Here is a 15,565-nt window from a genome sequence, read left to right as displayed (position 1 = left end):
GAGACTCCGTCTCAAAAAAAAAAAAAAAAAAAAAAGAGAGAGAGAGAGAGATGAAGGTTCAAGTTCCATCAGTCCCGTATGTCCATGAATCTCAAGGCCTCAGTTTCCTCCTTTTTAGAATATATGTTTTTCTTTATATCTAATGCCAGTGAGTATGGCTGAATGGTCTATATGTTATCTGGATCCTCTTTATAGATATGCCTGGCCCTCTGCACTCCATGATTTCACCCCTGATATTTTTCCAAGCCCAGTAGTTTTCTGTTTGGTTGTAGCTGTACATTTACACTTTCTGCTATGGCTGAAGATACCTGTTTTGCAAGAATGCTTCATTCCTTCCCTCTCTGTCAATATTCTGAGTACCGTAATTTATTCACGTTGCTTATGATTACAGCAAAGCGTGGTACAACTTGGTAGAAAATCTAACACTTTGCAGTGGCAGGAGGTAATACGATTCTTGTCACATCCCTGTGACCTTGAGCTAGGAACTAGCCTCCTGGGGCCTCATTTTCCCTTCTTGTAAGGTGGTGGGCATCATGCAGTAATTTGGTTAGTGTTTCCCTTCCCTACCTTCATTCTTTGAAGTTCGTAGAGAGCTGACTGGGTGCCAAGCACTGTGCCAGATGCTAGGAATTCAAAACAATAAGAAATGTCCCCAACCTTGAAGGTAGTTGCCATCTGTTCAAGGAGAAAGACAAGTGATTCAGCAATTCTGTGGCAGTGTGATAAATGTCATGACTGAGGTGTGTCCTTGTTTATTTCCAAATTCCTTCTAAGTTTTAAAGGACTGTGAAGTGACCATTGACACATCAAAAAGGGTAGCTTGACCATTTCACAAGTGATGGAAATTTTAATGTCTGTCATTTTCAAGTGTGGGTGAGAATGCAGTACAAAGCCATTCTTATAAACTTCTGGTAAGACCCTACATTGGTACAACCATCTTGGGGAATATTTTTGGCAATAGTTTATAAACTGGAAAATATGCCTCTTATATCTTATACAGCCCAGCATTTTCACTGCTAGGTATGTACCCTAGAGAATCTCTCATACATTTCCCAAACTCTGGATGCCAGAGCGGCACAGTTCTCAGATCTCTGCTCCATCTCTACTCACTGTGTACCTGAGCTCATCCAAGCCAATGGCTTTACATTTCTTCTATTAAACTCTCCAATCCTAACCTCCAGCTTACACTACAGACCTGTAGTAGAACTCTCCATTTGGATGCTGAATGGGCATTTCCAATGTATATATACAACATATTTTGATCCTTCCTACCCCTAGATCTGTTCCTTTCGAAGCCTATAAAATAGTACCATTATTTACCCAGTCAAAACCACTGGGCTCATGTTGAACTTGTTTCATTCTTTCACATCATGTCTGGTTCATTTGCAAAACCTGTAAGATCCAGCCTCAAAAGAAATCCTAAATAAATCACTTCTCACTATCTCCAGCATCACCGACTATCCAAGCCTTCATCATCCCTCTCCAGGCAACGCCTTCTCCTTCCTACTCAGTGCCCTACAATTTATGCTCCACACAGCAGCCAGAGTAAATCTTTTAAAACCAAATCTAATCATGTTATTCCACCCTTCGAAGCCCTCCAAAGGCTTCCCAACACATTTAGAATAAAATCTAAAGCACTTAGTGAGGACCAAAGCCCAACTGATATAGCCTTTGGCTCCATCTCCAACCTTATTTCAAGCTACATTTTTCCTTGGTCACTTGCTCTGTCTTGCGGTCATTGAATGATGTTGGCATGCACACACCTGCATCAAGGTCTTTGCACTTGCTGATCCTTCTCCCTGGACTGGTGTTTCCTGGGTGTGCGTGTGGCTTGCTCCTCACACATGTACTTGACCTCAGAAGTGCTTTCACTGGCCCATATTTAACACGGCATCCTGTCATGCTTTATCACCTTCCTTCCTGCTTTTTCTGTCCTTCTAGTATTTCTTTGACATTATAGTTATTTGTTTACTTATTTGTTTCTGTCACTCATAATATGAGAGTTTCATGAAGGCAGGGCTTACCTGTTTCTTCTATCACTGCATCTATCCTGGTGCCTCTAAAAGTACTTGCTCTTGGCCGGGCGCGGTGGCTCAAGCCTGTAATCCCAGCACTTTGGGAGGCCGAGACGGGCGGATCACTAGGTCAGGAGATCGAGACCATCCTGGCTAACACGGTGAAACCCCGTCTCTGCTAAAAAAATACAAAAAAAAAAAAAACTAGCCGGGCGTGGTGGCGGGCGCCTGTAGTCCCAGCTACTCGGGAGGCTGAGGTGAGAGAATGACGTAAACCCGGAAGGCGGAGCTTGCAGTGAGCTGAGATCCGGCCACTGCACTCCAGCCTGGGCGACAGAGCGAGACTCTGTCTCAAAAAAAAAAAAAGTACTTGCTCTTTAGAATGAATGAAGGTGCCCAAGGAGAGAGGTATACAAATTTCTACTTTCATTTTTAATTAGAAATGACCTAACTATCCATCAACCAAATAATGGATAATAAATTATGATATATTCATATATGGACTTCTGTGCCTTCAGTGAAAAATAAATGAACAAGATCTACCTGTATAACTGGTGTATAAAGATAAAAATAGCAAGTTGCAAATGCACACAGTGGGATAGCTTTTACGTAAAATTGAAAACAGCCCAAACTACCTGTTGTTTGAATAAATGCATATGTAGTAAGATTGCAAAACCATTTTGGGTGTAAACACCAAAACTAGGGTAGTAGTTATCTATCTGGTATGGAATGGAATTGAGGTGGGGTATACAGGATGCTTCAGTGGCATCAAGAATTATGTATTACTTTAAATTTAAATCAAATAATCAAATTTGATTTACAAATAAGGCAAAATGTTGAGGTCTGACCACACTAGTGTAGGTCCATGGCTATTCATTATGCTATCATCTGAACACTTCTGTAAGCTTGAAATCAGTTCATAACTTGCAAGTTCTTAAATAAAACAAAAAGTTGAAGCTGTCGATGCATCAGCCATCGTTGCGTAAATACTGATTGTTACTCCTGTCGTTACCACATGGGCTCTACCTCATGTCAGAAAGCTGTGATTGAAATGAAGGGTGCCTTTTGGGGCCACGTTTCAATGACCACTGTATACTCTTCTCACCAGTCCCATAACATGACTTTTAGATAAAATTGAAAACTGAATTATTTAAATTCAGAAGCACCATCATCTCCGAGAAAAATCCCTTTTCCAATTCAGTGAGAACAATAATGTCTTATAATTAATACATTTTCCATTTTTAAAGAGCACCTCTCATATCTGTTCTCATTTCCCATTATGATGATCTTGGAAGTCAGATAGGGCCAGTCTTTTTCCCCAATTGACAGAAGAAGGAGCTGAGACCCAGGAGCCAAAGGAGTGAGTAGCAAGAGCAGAACTTGATACAGGTCCCGTGGACCCCTGGTCACCATAACCCCCCAGTGCTGTGTTTCTGAACTTGGGACCATGTACATCTGCCATCATGGATGTGAAAGCAAAATGCCACTTGTTTGTGGAATTCATTATGTTACTTATAGTGTGCAACCCTCTTATTTCATTCAAGTTCTGACAGATGAAGGTTCTTGGGAAAGAGACTATGAAGAAGTTTTTACCCTTAAAATTTAAGCTGCCTTAACTTCAATGAATAAAACATGAGATGTGCATCTTCAGAGCTACAAGTGCTACTAAGATGTTCTTTTCCCCCTAGGCCTTATATCAAGTGATGGGTTTTGCAGATATCTGATGTCAGATGAAAATGCCCCAGTCTTCCTAGATCGTTTAGAACTTTACCAAGAAATGGACCATCCTCTGGCTCACTACTTCATCAGTTCTTCCCATAACACTTATCTGACTGGCAGACAGTTTGGTGGGAAGTCTTCGGTAGAAATGTACAGACAGGTTCTCCTGGCTGGTTGCAGGTGAGGAACTCAAGATGGCAATTTGCTTTTTGTGTGTGATGCCCTTTAGTTTAATTTACTTTTCTCTGAAAAATAGGAAATAGTAATCAGGATGAAAAGGACATTTGTTTATTCCCTTTAATGGATTATCATGGTCATCTAACCTTGAGAGAAGGACAATATCTCTTCCAGAAAAACTATTGGGCTCATGTTGAACTTGTTTCATTCTTTCACATCATATCTGGTTCATTTGCAAAACCTGTAAGATCCAGCCTCAAAAGATCTACAGTCATCCAAAAGACTTCACTGTAAAAAGACTTTTCTTTACTGTAAATTTAAAATATGCCCCCAAAACCACAAAAAAGAAAACATGCATATTGTAAGAAGTCATGTTGAGTTTTCTGTTGATTATAGGTACTTGTTATTAGCGCCATGCTCTAACCAATTGAGCTAACTGGCCATTGATTATAGGCATTTGTAAATTAGCTTTATTTTTAAAATTTAAAAATTTAGTTCTCTGAGAATAGAAATTATTGAAAATAGTTTTGTTTTATAGAAACTGGCAAATATTTGAGGTTTAAATTATGGCAAAAGTAATGAAAGTGAAACATAAGAAATGTAGTTACATTATGATTTTTTTCTTGGTTATCAATTAAACAATACTTTTTTTTTAACTCACTATTTTTTTGGATATGGAAATACGTTGAAAGAAATTAACTGTGTTACTACTTCCATTTGCATACTTCCTCTGAATACTTGAGTGTGAATCACTAAACATTTTCTGGAATGGCCAAAGTAGCATCATCCAGCCTATCAAAATTAAAAGTAATTTTGATGTTATCAAAAACCTAGCCCACATTCATATTTCCCAGTTGTCCCCAACCAAATTGTTTTTTGTTTTTAATTGAGACAGAGTCTTACTTTGTTGCCCAGGCTGGAGTGCAGTGGCGTGATGTCGGCTCACTGGAACCTCTGCTCCTGGATTCAAGAAATTCTCATGCCTCAGCTTCCCAGGTAGCTGGGATTACAGCCTCCCAAGTAGCCATCACACCTGGCTAATTTTTGTATTTTTAGTAGAGATAGGGTTTTGCCATGTTGGCCAGGCTGGTCTCCAACTCCTGACCTCAAGTGATCCGCCCGCCTCGGCCTCACCACGCCTGGCCCCCAAATTGTCCCTTATTGCAGCTTTGTCACAAGTAGGATTTCATCCCAAACCATGATGCTTGTTATATTTCTTAAGTCTCTTAATCTCACTCAGACAATCCCTTTTTGATAATACCAACCAGATGAGGAGTATAATGTGGTTTTTACCTGTATATGCCATGAAATAATCAGGTTACTTATTCAATTTTCTGTTCTGTAAGAAAACAACTTATTTTGATGTCTTTCTTTTAATTTGTATACACACTATTTTATTGTAAAGTTTCAATATTGTAACTTCACTATGTCCCTAGATGTGTTGAACTTGACTGCTGGGATGGAAAAGGTGAAGACCAAGAACCAATAATAACTCATGGGAAAGCAATGTGTACAGATATCCTTTTTAAGGTAACTTTTAAAATAATTACATAGACTTTTCCAAACTCTGTAAAAATGCAGGAAATAGGGAGATGGAGAAGAGAAAACAAATGATTCATTTTCTCAAGCATTGTACCTTCATATTGTCTTCTTTCAGTCTTGAGGAAAAAGTCAAGACAAAGATCTTTTCCACTGAATGTCCCCTTCATGATACTTTTCCTGCTTTCAAATGGTGACTATGTTATGTAACAAGGTTTCTCTGGCAGAGTTTACCTAGTTTTACTTACCTTAAAAACAGTGTCTCCTTTTGTTATGTACTTATTTCCTTATTTACTTTGCATTATTCCTAAAGGACTTCAAGGTGGCATAAACAAGTAAATTGAATACAGGAATAAAATAGATGGTAAATAGGGCCTATACGAGTAAGACAGGCTGGGGGTGGTGGCTCACGCCTGTAATCCCAGCACTTTGGGAAGCTGAGGCGGGCAGATCACCTGAGGTCGGGAGTTGGAGACCAGCCTGACCAACATGGAGAAACGCTGTCTCTAACAAAAATGCAAAATTAGCCAGTCATGGTGATGCATGTCTGTAATCCCAGCTACTTGGGAGACTGAGGCAGGAGAATCGCTTGAACCTGAGAGGTGGAGGTTGCAGTGAGCCAAGATTGCACCGTTGCATTCTAGCCTGGGCAACAAGAGCGAAACTCCATCTCAATAAATAAATAAATAAAATAATAAGAGAATAAGATAATGAGGTTAGACAAATCAAAAGAATGAAATTCTGTGGTTGGCAAATGTCAGCTACAGCTGTCTGTCAGTTTGGTGTAACTCAGGATAGATATTACAACACCAGGAGCAGCAGTTCTCACCTCCACCTACATATGAAACATCACCATGGGTATTTTCAACAACACAGGTGCCACTGGGCATGGTGGCTCAAGCCTGTAATCCCACCACTTTGGGAGGTGGAGGCAGGTGGATCACTTGACGTCAGGAGTTTGAGATCAGCCTGGCCAACATGGTAAAACCCTGTCTCTACTAAAAATACAAAAATTAGCTGGTGTGGTGGCGAGCACCTGTAATCCCAGCTGAGGCGAAGGCAGGAGAATTGCTTGAACCCGGGAGGCGGAGGTTGCAGTGAGCCCAGATCATGCCATTGCTCTCCAGCCTCAGCAACAGAGTGAGACTCTATCTCAACACACACACACACACACACACACACACACACACACACACACACAGATGTCTAGATGCTATGCATAGTATTTCTCTTAGCCAAGATGTTGGAGAGTTTTGACCAGCAATGAATTCAAGATAATACTTCCTGATATATACCAAAAGTATATTCAAGTGGGAAGCCATGAATTTGCACAGCCAGGAAGAATAACTAAATGACTACCAATGCCTCAATAAAATATTTCAAGATTATCTAACCTTGGGCTTTATCATGTCAAATGGATTTGCCTAGATAACTATTGTGAAATATTTTTCTGATTAACGGAATGACGAGATTTGCCCTGTGATTAGCTACAAACCACTAAGAATTTGGGGATTTTTAACAAATACGATGCTCTGGTTGTAGAAGTGCTGGTTTGAAACCTTCCTTTCTCAAGCTAAGCAGAGGCAGGACCTCTCCTATTTCATGGAGAATAGTGAAAAGGGAAGATTATGTTTAGATCCTTCAAATGTTGTTTTCTGTAATTAAGCTCTGTGTTACAGATGGGGGGTCCAGAACACTTTACTGGATCACTTACATGTTGCTTGACCGACCAGAACCCCTTCCCCCGACCTTGTAACCAGGCTAATAGGAAACAAGGGATACTGTAAATGTCACATGAGTACACAGAGGTCTACATCAAGTTAATGAAGTGTAGCCCAAGACTGATTTCCAAACACAGAGGAAAGTCAGTAAAAGCCTCCAACAGTCCTTAGGTTACTGCCCACAGTTTTCTGCAGGAGGTGGGGAGGAGTCATACAGTGGTCTGGAGTGAGAGCCTCTGTGCCAGAGATCACCTGCTCCTCAAGAAGAAAGGTGGACTCTGAACTCCTGGCTTGGCAGATTAACAAGCCGGAAACTGGCATGCCACTTAGGTGAAATCTCTTGTAAGTTAATAGTACCATAATTCTGGAGAAGTAAAAGATAGCTTAAAAATTGTCATTAACCATTAACTGCACCCTGGCTGTAACCACAGGGAACTCAACCTCTAGAGGTATCGAGATAGATGGGGGCTCCAGGTCTGAATTGCTGGAACTGACTTCCTGAAAGACTCAATTAATAGTCTCTGAATAGTGTTGAGTGCTTTAATTTTTTTGCTGTTTTCTCTCATTAACATTTTTTTTTGTCTTTAAAGGATGTAATTCAAGCCATCAAGGAAACTGCATTTGTCACATCAGAATATCCTGTAATTCTCTCCTTTGAAAATCACTGCAGGTATAATGATCCATTCTGCCTCAAGTCTCTGTGTGGTATTGTTTCCTAAGCCCTAATGCCCACTCCCACTCTACATCTTTTTAAATAGTTGAGTAGTTTGTTTCGTGAAGTACCAAGTTCAAATAATCCTCCAGCAAGGACACCTACTCTTACGCAAAGCAAAAAACATTAAAAAAAATAAATAAAAAAATCAAAGAAAACCAGTCTTGCCCCCACCAAACCAAATCATTTTAATGCGTTTCAGAAATACTTGTTCCGAACAAAAGTTCAGAGATTGGGACACCTTAAAGTTCCATTGAGTTGGAAGACGTGGCAGTATATTTGAAATCAGACTTGATTAACTTGAAAGACATTTTTTATTCTTCTTTCCAGCTCTTAGTTTTGGAACAGAATCTCCTTCTCCGTCTTTTAAAATTATACCAGTTAAAGTTTTTGGTACATCTCACATTAGCATTAAGAGGACAATCGTGCATTTTGCCAAGTGAGAATCTTAATTGCCTAGGAATGGGTGCTTTTTATTCTTGGACAGTTAATGGGTGTTTGAATTTACAAATGCCACTTTTTTTCTCTCCAGCAAATATCAACAGTACAAGATGTCCAAATATTGCGAAGATCTATTTGGGGATCTCCTGTTGAAACAAGCGCTTGAATCACATCCAGTATGTATTTTTAGCAAACCATATTTCTAGCATGAATGGATTTGTTTTGAAATTTTCTGAAGGGTCAAGTAGTACTGGAGGACTGATGCTAAAGATCTTCATATTTATTTAAATTCTTTGGTACAGAAAGCTTACATCATGCTTCAGAGGGATGTAAAGAGATACAAAATAAACATCTGGTTCAATTTAATTTGGAGGATCTTTGGGTCTTACGGTTTTTCAGATCTCAGTCTTAAAATTTCATAAAGCACCTAAGCCAAGAGTCCAGATTCAGGTCAGTCATTCTCAACTTCAGTTACATGTTAGAATCACTTGCAAAACTGTTAAAAACACCTGTGCCAGGGCCCCACTTGGAGACTGATTGAATTGATGGAGGGTCAGGCCTGAGCATGGTGTTTTAAAAGCCCTCCAGGTGAACTGTCTATGCACCCAGGATTCAGAACCCATGGGAGCCTGATGCTGTGGAAAGTGCCCTGAATTGATGTCATGGCATCCTGAAGTTCACGTTCCTAACTCCAAAATAAATCATTGGGCAATGTTACACATGCATTTTGAACTTCATTTTACACCTGCTAATTTCTTCATAAAGCGAAGAACATTAACCTGTGCTCCATAGATAGACTTTATGAGATCTATGAATTCATTCTAATTGCATGCAATTTTTTTGTATATACTCATTCTAGAGAGTTAATCACATTTTTATAAGGATCCGTGACCTCCAAGAGATTAAGATCCACAGTCACAAGATGTTATGAGCGCCAAGGCAGCTAATGAAATCAAAGTAGAAAGACCTGCTATTGACAAGCAGCACCTGATGGGCTCAAACCTGGTAGCTTGAGGTAGTGGCATAAGAACATCACAGCAAATGACAGCAAGAAGGTGCTTTGTACTACATGTAAACACTTTAGGTGGTTTAACAATGAGGTTCTTTTCAGAAGTATGTCTATGGGAACTGAAAAAAAATATGAGAGACAAGGATATCTGTATCCTTTGCCCCCTTTCCTTCTTCTCTTGAACTTGCAGAAGCAGTTGCTGCAGGTGACCTGCCCATATCCTTACAGTGCTTCCTGTTTCCCTGAACACTGGCCTGACTTTCCACTGCCAACATCCGCAGCTTCTTGCCTGAGAGTGAGCTCTGGTCACTGGAGCCTGCTCTGCCACACATGAAAGATAGACCAGCAGTGCCAGGAAATTATCATCCCTCTCCCATGCTTCATCCCTCCTGAGGTGGGATAACCCTGAGCACCTGCTCTTCTCTGCCTCCCAGGGTTTCCCAGCAGAATCGTGCTCCAGCTGGCTGCAGTGATAACTTGCTTGGTAACACACCCTTGATGGGCCGCCTGTCTTCTTTTTCTCACTTCCCCACACCTCTGTTGGAGTTTCCTTCCAAGTAGATGACCCAGTGCAATAATACTTTTCTCTGAGGCTGTTTCTAAGGGAACCCAAACAAGAAACAGCTCTGATTTATTTTATTTATTTATTTTTACCTAGGCCCTTTGTTTATTTTCCTTATTGGGTTAAGGTGATTGCTTTTGTGGAAAGATCACTGTATTCTTAGTGAAGTGATGTGCACATATTCTTTCCAGCTGGTGTCCAGGTTCTTGGCATCTTGAACAAAGAATTGGGCAAAATGCACAAACAAAGCAAGGAAAGAATGAAGCAACAAAAGCAGAGGTTTATTGAAAATGAAAGTACACTCCACAGGGTGGGAGGGGCCTGAGCAGAGGGGCTCAAGAGCCTCGTCACAGAATTTTCTGGGGTTTAAATACCTCTAGAAGTTTCCATTGGTTACTTGGTGTCTGCCCTATGTAAGTGAACAGGATGAAATAAAGTTATAAACTCATTTACTCAGTGTACATCCCATGTAAATGGAGAGGATATTTCCCATCATAGCTGAAGTGTTTCCATTTGATTTAGTTCTAGGAAGTCAGCATGAATAGGCCTTATGTTCCCTGCCTCTAGACCCTGTTCTCTTTTGAATACAGGACAGGTGTTTTGGGAAGCATAGGTAATATAAATGGGAATAAGACCTGCTCCTGGAGCTAAAGAGCTTTCTACCTTGGGAGTGGGAGGAGGACACAAACATGAACACATAACTAGACAAGAAAGTGGCCTATGATGCTTTATTTGTTGGAGGTGTCCTGGTACAAGAGAGGTCACTGGGGAATGGGCCAGTGATCTTCCTTACACCAGGCTGCTGGAAGGAGACAGCATTTCAACAAAGGGTTTTATTGGAGGCGAGACAGACATATGAGTGCACAATGCCTTACATATAATAAGTAGTATAAAAGCAAGTTTTGAAAATGAATGGATGGGTGGAAGGGTGTGTGGGTGGGCATATGGAGAGATGGGTGGAGGAATGGGAAATGGATGACTAGATACAGGACGGTTCTGTAGATCAGAGGTGATAGCATACATGGACACCTCCTTTGCATATATGAATCTAAGCAAATGATGCTATAGTCAAGTTCAGATTCCAGGAATTGGAACAACTCTCTTCTTGATTCCCTTATCAAACCCACAAAACCACAATCTTAAGTGTTGAGGGTTGGGTCAGCCTACTGAGCAGACAGGTTTACTATAAACCTGACCCTTGGGGGGATCTAGGGGGGCCTCTTAACTTGGGAAAGCCAATTCTGACCCCAGCTGTCAATTGTCCCTTGCACTTTACCAGATACTTAAAAGGTCCAAAGCCCTCAGGGGAGCAGGAACCCCTCCCCCGCACATCCTGGGCCAGACCCCTGCTCCACTGGGGAGGTTGGAGCAGCTCTGCACACCTCTGGAAACTATGTGGATTTCAAGTTTGCAGCACTAGTCTAAGGGAAAGCTGAATGAGTGTGCTAACTTGGGTTGCAGAGTGAAAACGGAAGGCTGTGCCGCCTGCCATCTAGTGGGTGTTGGGTTGCATCACTTCCAGGCCTCCCAGGCTCCTCCTGGTCTGGGAAAGAGAATTGGAGAAGCACAGCCCTTCCTTAATTCAGCTCTTTCTGTTTCTCTCTAGCTTGAACCAGGCAGGCCTTTGCCATCCCCCAATGACCTCAAAAGAAAAATACTCATAAAAAACAAGCGGCTGAAACCTGAAGTTGAAAAAAGTAAGTGAAATACACACATATATAATGGAACCATGTATAACACGTGTGGACATTTCAGCTGTTTAGAATTCAGTTTATTTTAAAACCACTGATTTTGGGGGGAAGGGTGTAGGAGTGATGTTACAGGTACTTTTCAGAGCAAGATTGCCACATTTTCATTTAAGTTTAATTTCCACATCAATTAATTCATGCAGTAGGAAAACCATATTTATATATTCATATGTCAGAATTTGGAGGGGGCCCAAGGAAAAATGAGAGGAAAGTAAAAGCATTTTAGAATTTCTCAGGATACAAGGAACCAGCATTTTATAATATTACACACTCTAAAGTCCTCATAAGTTTCCCTTTTCAGTTTGCCCCTGTGCTCCAAACATATCTAGGTATACTAGGTACATAAGAGTGTGTGACTGTATATATGTGAATAGAGAGATCTAGAGACAAATGATTTTATATAGTCATGTTTCCTTTTATTCTCCCAGGATGATTTCCTTGAAAATATTTTCTTCCAGAGTATATCTTAGTTCAGTGAATTAATGGTATCAAATATTGGCATGGTTACACTGCATTTCCCCCCAAGTATTCTAAATGAAAAATTTTAAATTATGTTAATGACAGTTTATTTTATTACAAAAGCAATAATGCCATAGAAAAATCAAGACAATGAAAAGTGTAAGAAAGTAACAGCACTAACATGTATTATACACATATTCATATACTATAGACAGATGTACATAATGTACATGTCTAGGTATATACCCACATTTTTAACATAATTGAGATCATATTAATGGTACTGATTTTTAATTTTTAAAATTTAACCAGGTAAGTATACTTACATCAGCAGGATATAAATCTACATACTAACTTTAATCCTAATGTATGAAACACTCTATAGAATTTAACATATATTATATAGAATTGTATGCATTTATTATAGCATGACGTAACAGTCCCAAGCTGATGGATTTTCACTACTGTAAACATGCTTGAATGTTATTTTGTATGTTTGTGCAACCCTCTCCTTGAAATCAATTGGTGCAATTAGAGTTATTCACCCACAGCATATACATATTTTATATTGTGATATGGTTTGTTATGCTTTCTTTTAGGAAAGTTCTACCAACTTAGACTCTTCACCAGTCATATATAGGAGTGCCTGTTTCCCACCAATATCCTTAATGCTGGCTGTTGGCCATTTTTAAATGTGTATCCAACTCATAGAAAAAAATCGGTACCTTAGGGGTTTTGTTTTTCTTGTGTCTTTAATAACTAGTTTCTTGCGTATATGATTTGTGGTTTGTCCCTACATGTTTTCCCATTTTTATTATTTCGTTTACCTTTATCTTTCTGACTTATAGAAAAATATTAGTCTTATTTTGCATAGTAGGATGTAATCCCTGTTAAATCAGTTGCAAATAGTTTTTTCCTGAGGTTTTGTTGCCAACCTGCCTATTTTCTGTCAGTTCCCCATGACTGTTCATAAACCTTGGTCAGTGCCAGATTCTCCAAATTATGGGCTTTTGTTATCTAGCCTTAAATTCTTGACAAGGACTGAACCTCCTCTCAAACTTGGTGACCAGAATTTTGGTCATTTCACCCATGACCCCGCAATTCTTCATCATGTGTGTATAAGGTGGTTGTTGCAGGTTTCTTACACGGTCAAGACCACCAGGAACGGGTGAGAGAGAGATCGCTGCTGAACCTTAGGAACATGGCGCACTTGGTGCCTGAGCATTCTGTTTCCTCTCCCTTTTCATATCCTCCTGCTCAGTGTTGATCTGAAGGCTTAGGGTTTGTATGTCACCTAGCATCTGTCACCATCTCTTTGCATGTTTTTGCTAACAGAACAGCTGGAAGCTTTGAGAAGCATGATGGAAGCTGGAGAATCTGCCTCCCCAGCAAACATCTTAGAGGATGATAATGAAGAGGAGATCGAAAGTGGTGAGCTGTTTGCTTTTATTTTAAGTTACATGCTTCAAAAATACTTTTTAAATAAGAAAACCAGGCTGGGCACAGTGGCTCAAGCCCATGATCCCAGCACTTGGGGAGGCCGAGGTGGGAGGATTGCTTGAGCCCAGGAGTTCAAGACCAGCCTGGGCAACATTTTCATAGAGATGAGACCCCATCTCTACAAAAAATAAAAAATCATCCAAATGTGGTGGCCTATGTCTGTAGTCCCAGCTACTGGGGAGGCTGAGGCAGTAGGATCCTTTGAGCCCAGAAGTTCAAGGCTGCAGTGAGCTGTAATCACACCACTGCACTCCAGCCTGGACAACAGACTGAGGCCATGTTTCAAACATACATGAGTAAGAAAACCAGGAATTTCTTTCAGAAGACCCTTTTATATAATAATGCTGTTTTAATTCTTAATAGTAATATTTTGGTGTCCTTGGTGTTTTGCCAAATACTTCCAATTTTTTCTGACTACTAAATTTTAATGGGCTTGTCATCTCCCTTCCTATTGGTCATTCAGCTATTCAGCAGAAATTCATAGCCAGAGAATCCTTGAGCACTTGCTGTAGTAGGCAGAGGAAACAATATAAATAATATTTTGCAATCCCTTTCTATAGACAAAAGCATGAACTTCAGTCTTGTTAATGATGATAGTAGAGAGGCAAGTAATTTGAGAGACCCTCAGGTAAATGACTGGTTTGTCTGCACAAAGTGAACTAGAAATCCAAAGCCGGTATTAAAATTTCAAGTTCAAATTCCTTCCAATAACCAGCTCACCAGAACTATCTCTGTGAAGCTAGATGATTTTAGGAAGGCAGTCTTGTTTAAAATATTTGATTATGTGCTACTACCTTCTCTTTTACTTTGATCACATAGCAACAATCATAATGTTCAGATGTAAATTGGTCATTTGAGAGTTTCGGGATGATTTTAGAGAATTATTTGTTCGTTATGTATCATGAGAATTGATGAACAAAATGACAAGGACTTGCGTTGGTTATACAATGCCTTGGATTTATATACAGGCATACCTTAGAAATATTGCAGATTCAGTTCTAGACCCCTACAATGAAGTAAATATTGCAAAAAAGTGATTCACAGGAATTTTTGTTTCCCAGTGCATACAGAAATTATATTTACACTGTAATAATTATATTTATTAAGTGTTCAATAATAGCATTATGTCCAAAAATGTAACTTATTAAAAAATATCTATTGCTAAAAAAATGCTATTATGTAAACCCACATCAAATTGAAATCTTTTTGTGGAGGGTCTTGCCTTGAGTGAACAGCAAGGTGGTTGCCAAAGATTGGGGTGGCTGTGGTAATTTTTTAAAATAAGACAACAATGAAGTTTGCTGCATCAATTGACCCTTCCTTTCACAAAAGATTTCTCTGTAGCATGCAGTGCCATTTGATGACACTTTACCCAGAGTAGAGCTTCTTTCATAATTGAAGCCAATCCTCTCAAACCCTGCTGTGATGCCTTCTCAACTAGGTTTATGTAATATTTTACATCCTTTGTTGTCATTTCAACAGTGCTCATGGTATCTTTACCTGGAGTAGATTCCATCTCAAGAAACCACCTTCTTTGCTCATTCATAAGAAACAACTCCTCATCTGTTTAAGTTTTATCATGAAATTGCAGTAATTCAGCCCCATGTTCAGGCTCCTTTTCAAATTCTAGTTCTCTTACTCTTTCTACCACCTTTGCAGTGACTTCCTCCACTGAAGTCTTGAACCTCTCAACGTCATCCATGGGAGTCTCCCAAACTCCTATGAATGTTGATATTTTTACCTCTTCCCATAATCGTGAGTGTTCTTAATGGCATCTAGAATGGTGAACACCAGAAGCTTTTCAGTTTACATTGCCCAGATCCATCAAAGGATTCTCTCTTTTAGGAAGGTTAGACATAGAATTAAAAATGCAGGCCGGGCGCGGTGGCTCAAGCCTGTAATCCCAGCACTTTGGGAGGCCGAGATGGGCGGATCATGAGGTCAGGAGATCGAGACCATCCTG

At 39.9% G+C, this 15,565-nt stretch overlaps 1 protein-coding gene across 13 annotated transcripts in view; it reads left to right on the top strand.

Moving 5' to 3' along the window:
• PLCB4 (phospholipase C beta 4) overlaps window positions 1–15,565 on the top strand; it is a 425,441-nt gene that overhangs the window by 326,385 nt on the left and 83,491 nt on the right. For all 13 annotated transcript variants that reach the window (XM_017868901.1, XM_017868899.1, XM_017868893.1 and 10 more), the window contains 6 exons: window positions 3,704–3,914; window positions 5,348–5,441; window positions 7,762–7,841; window positions 8,416–8,500; window positions 11,502–11,592; window positions 13,438–13,533. In XM_017868901.1, coding sequence (XP_017724390.1) covers window positions 3,704–3,914; window positions 5,348–5,441; window positions 7,762–7,841; window positions 8,416–8,500; window positions 11,502–11,592; window positions 13,438–13,533 — 657 coding nt within the window. The remainder of the gene's footprint in view (window positions 1–3,703; window positions 3,915–5,347; window positions 5,442–7,761; window positions 7,842–8,415; window positions 8,501–11,501; window positions 11,593–13,437; window positions 13,534–15,565) is intronic.

This window comes from Rhinopithecus bieti, unplaced genomic scaffold, assembly GCF_001698545.2.
Source record: "Rhinopithecus bieti isolate Rb0 unplaced genomic scaffold, ASM169854v2 scaffold_4658, whole genome shotgun sequence".
Lineage (NCBI taxonomy): Eukaryota > Metazoa > Chordata > Mammalia > Primates > Cercopithecidae > Rhinopithecus > Rhinopithecus bieti.
The sequence above is the reverse complement of the archived record's forward strand: the minus strand, read 5'-3'. Positions and strand labels throughout refer to the sequence as shown.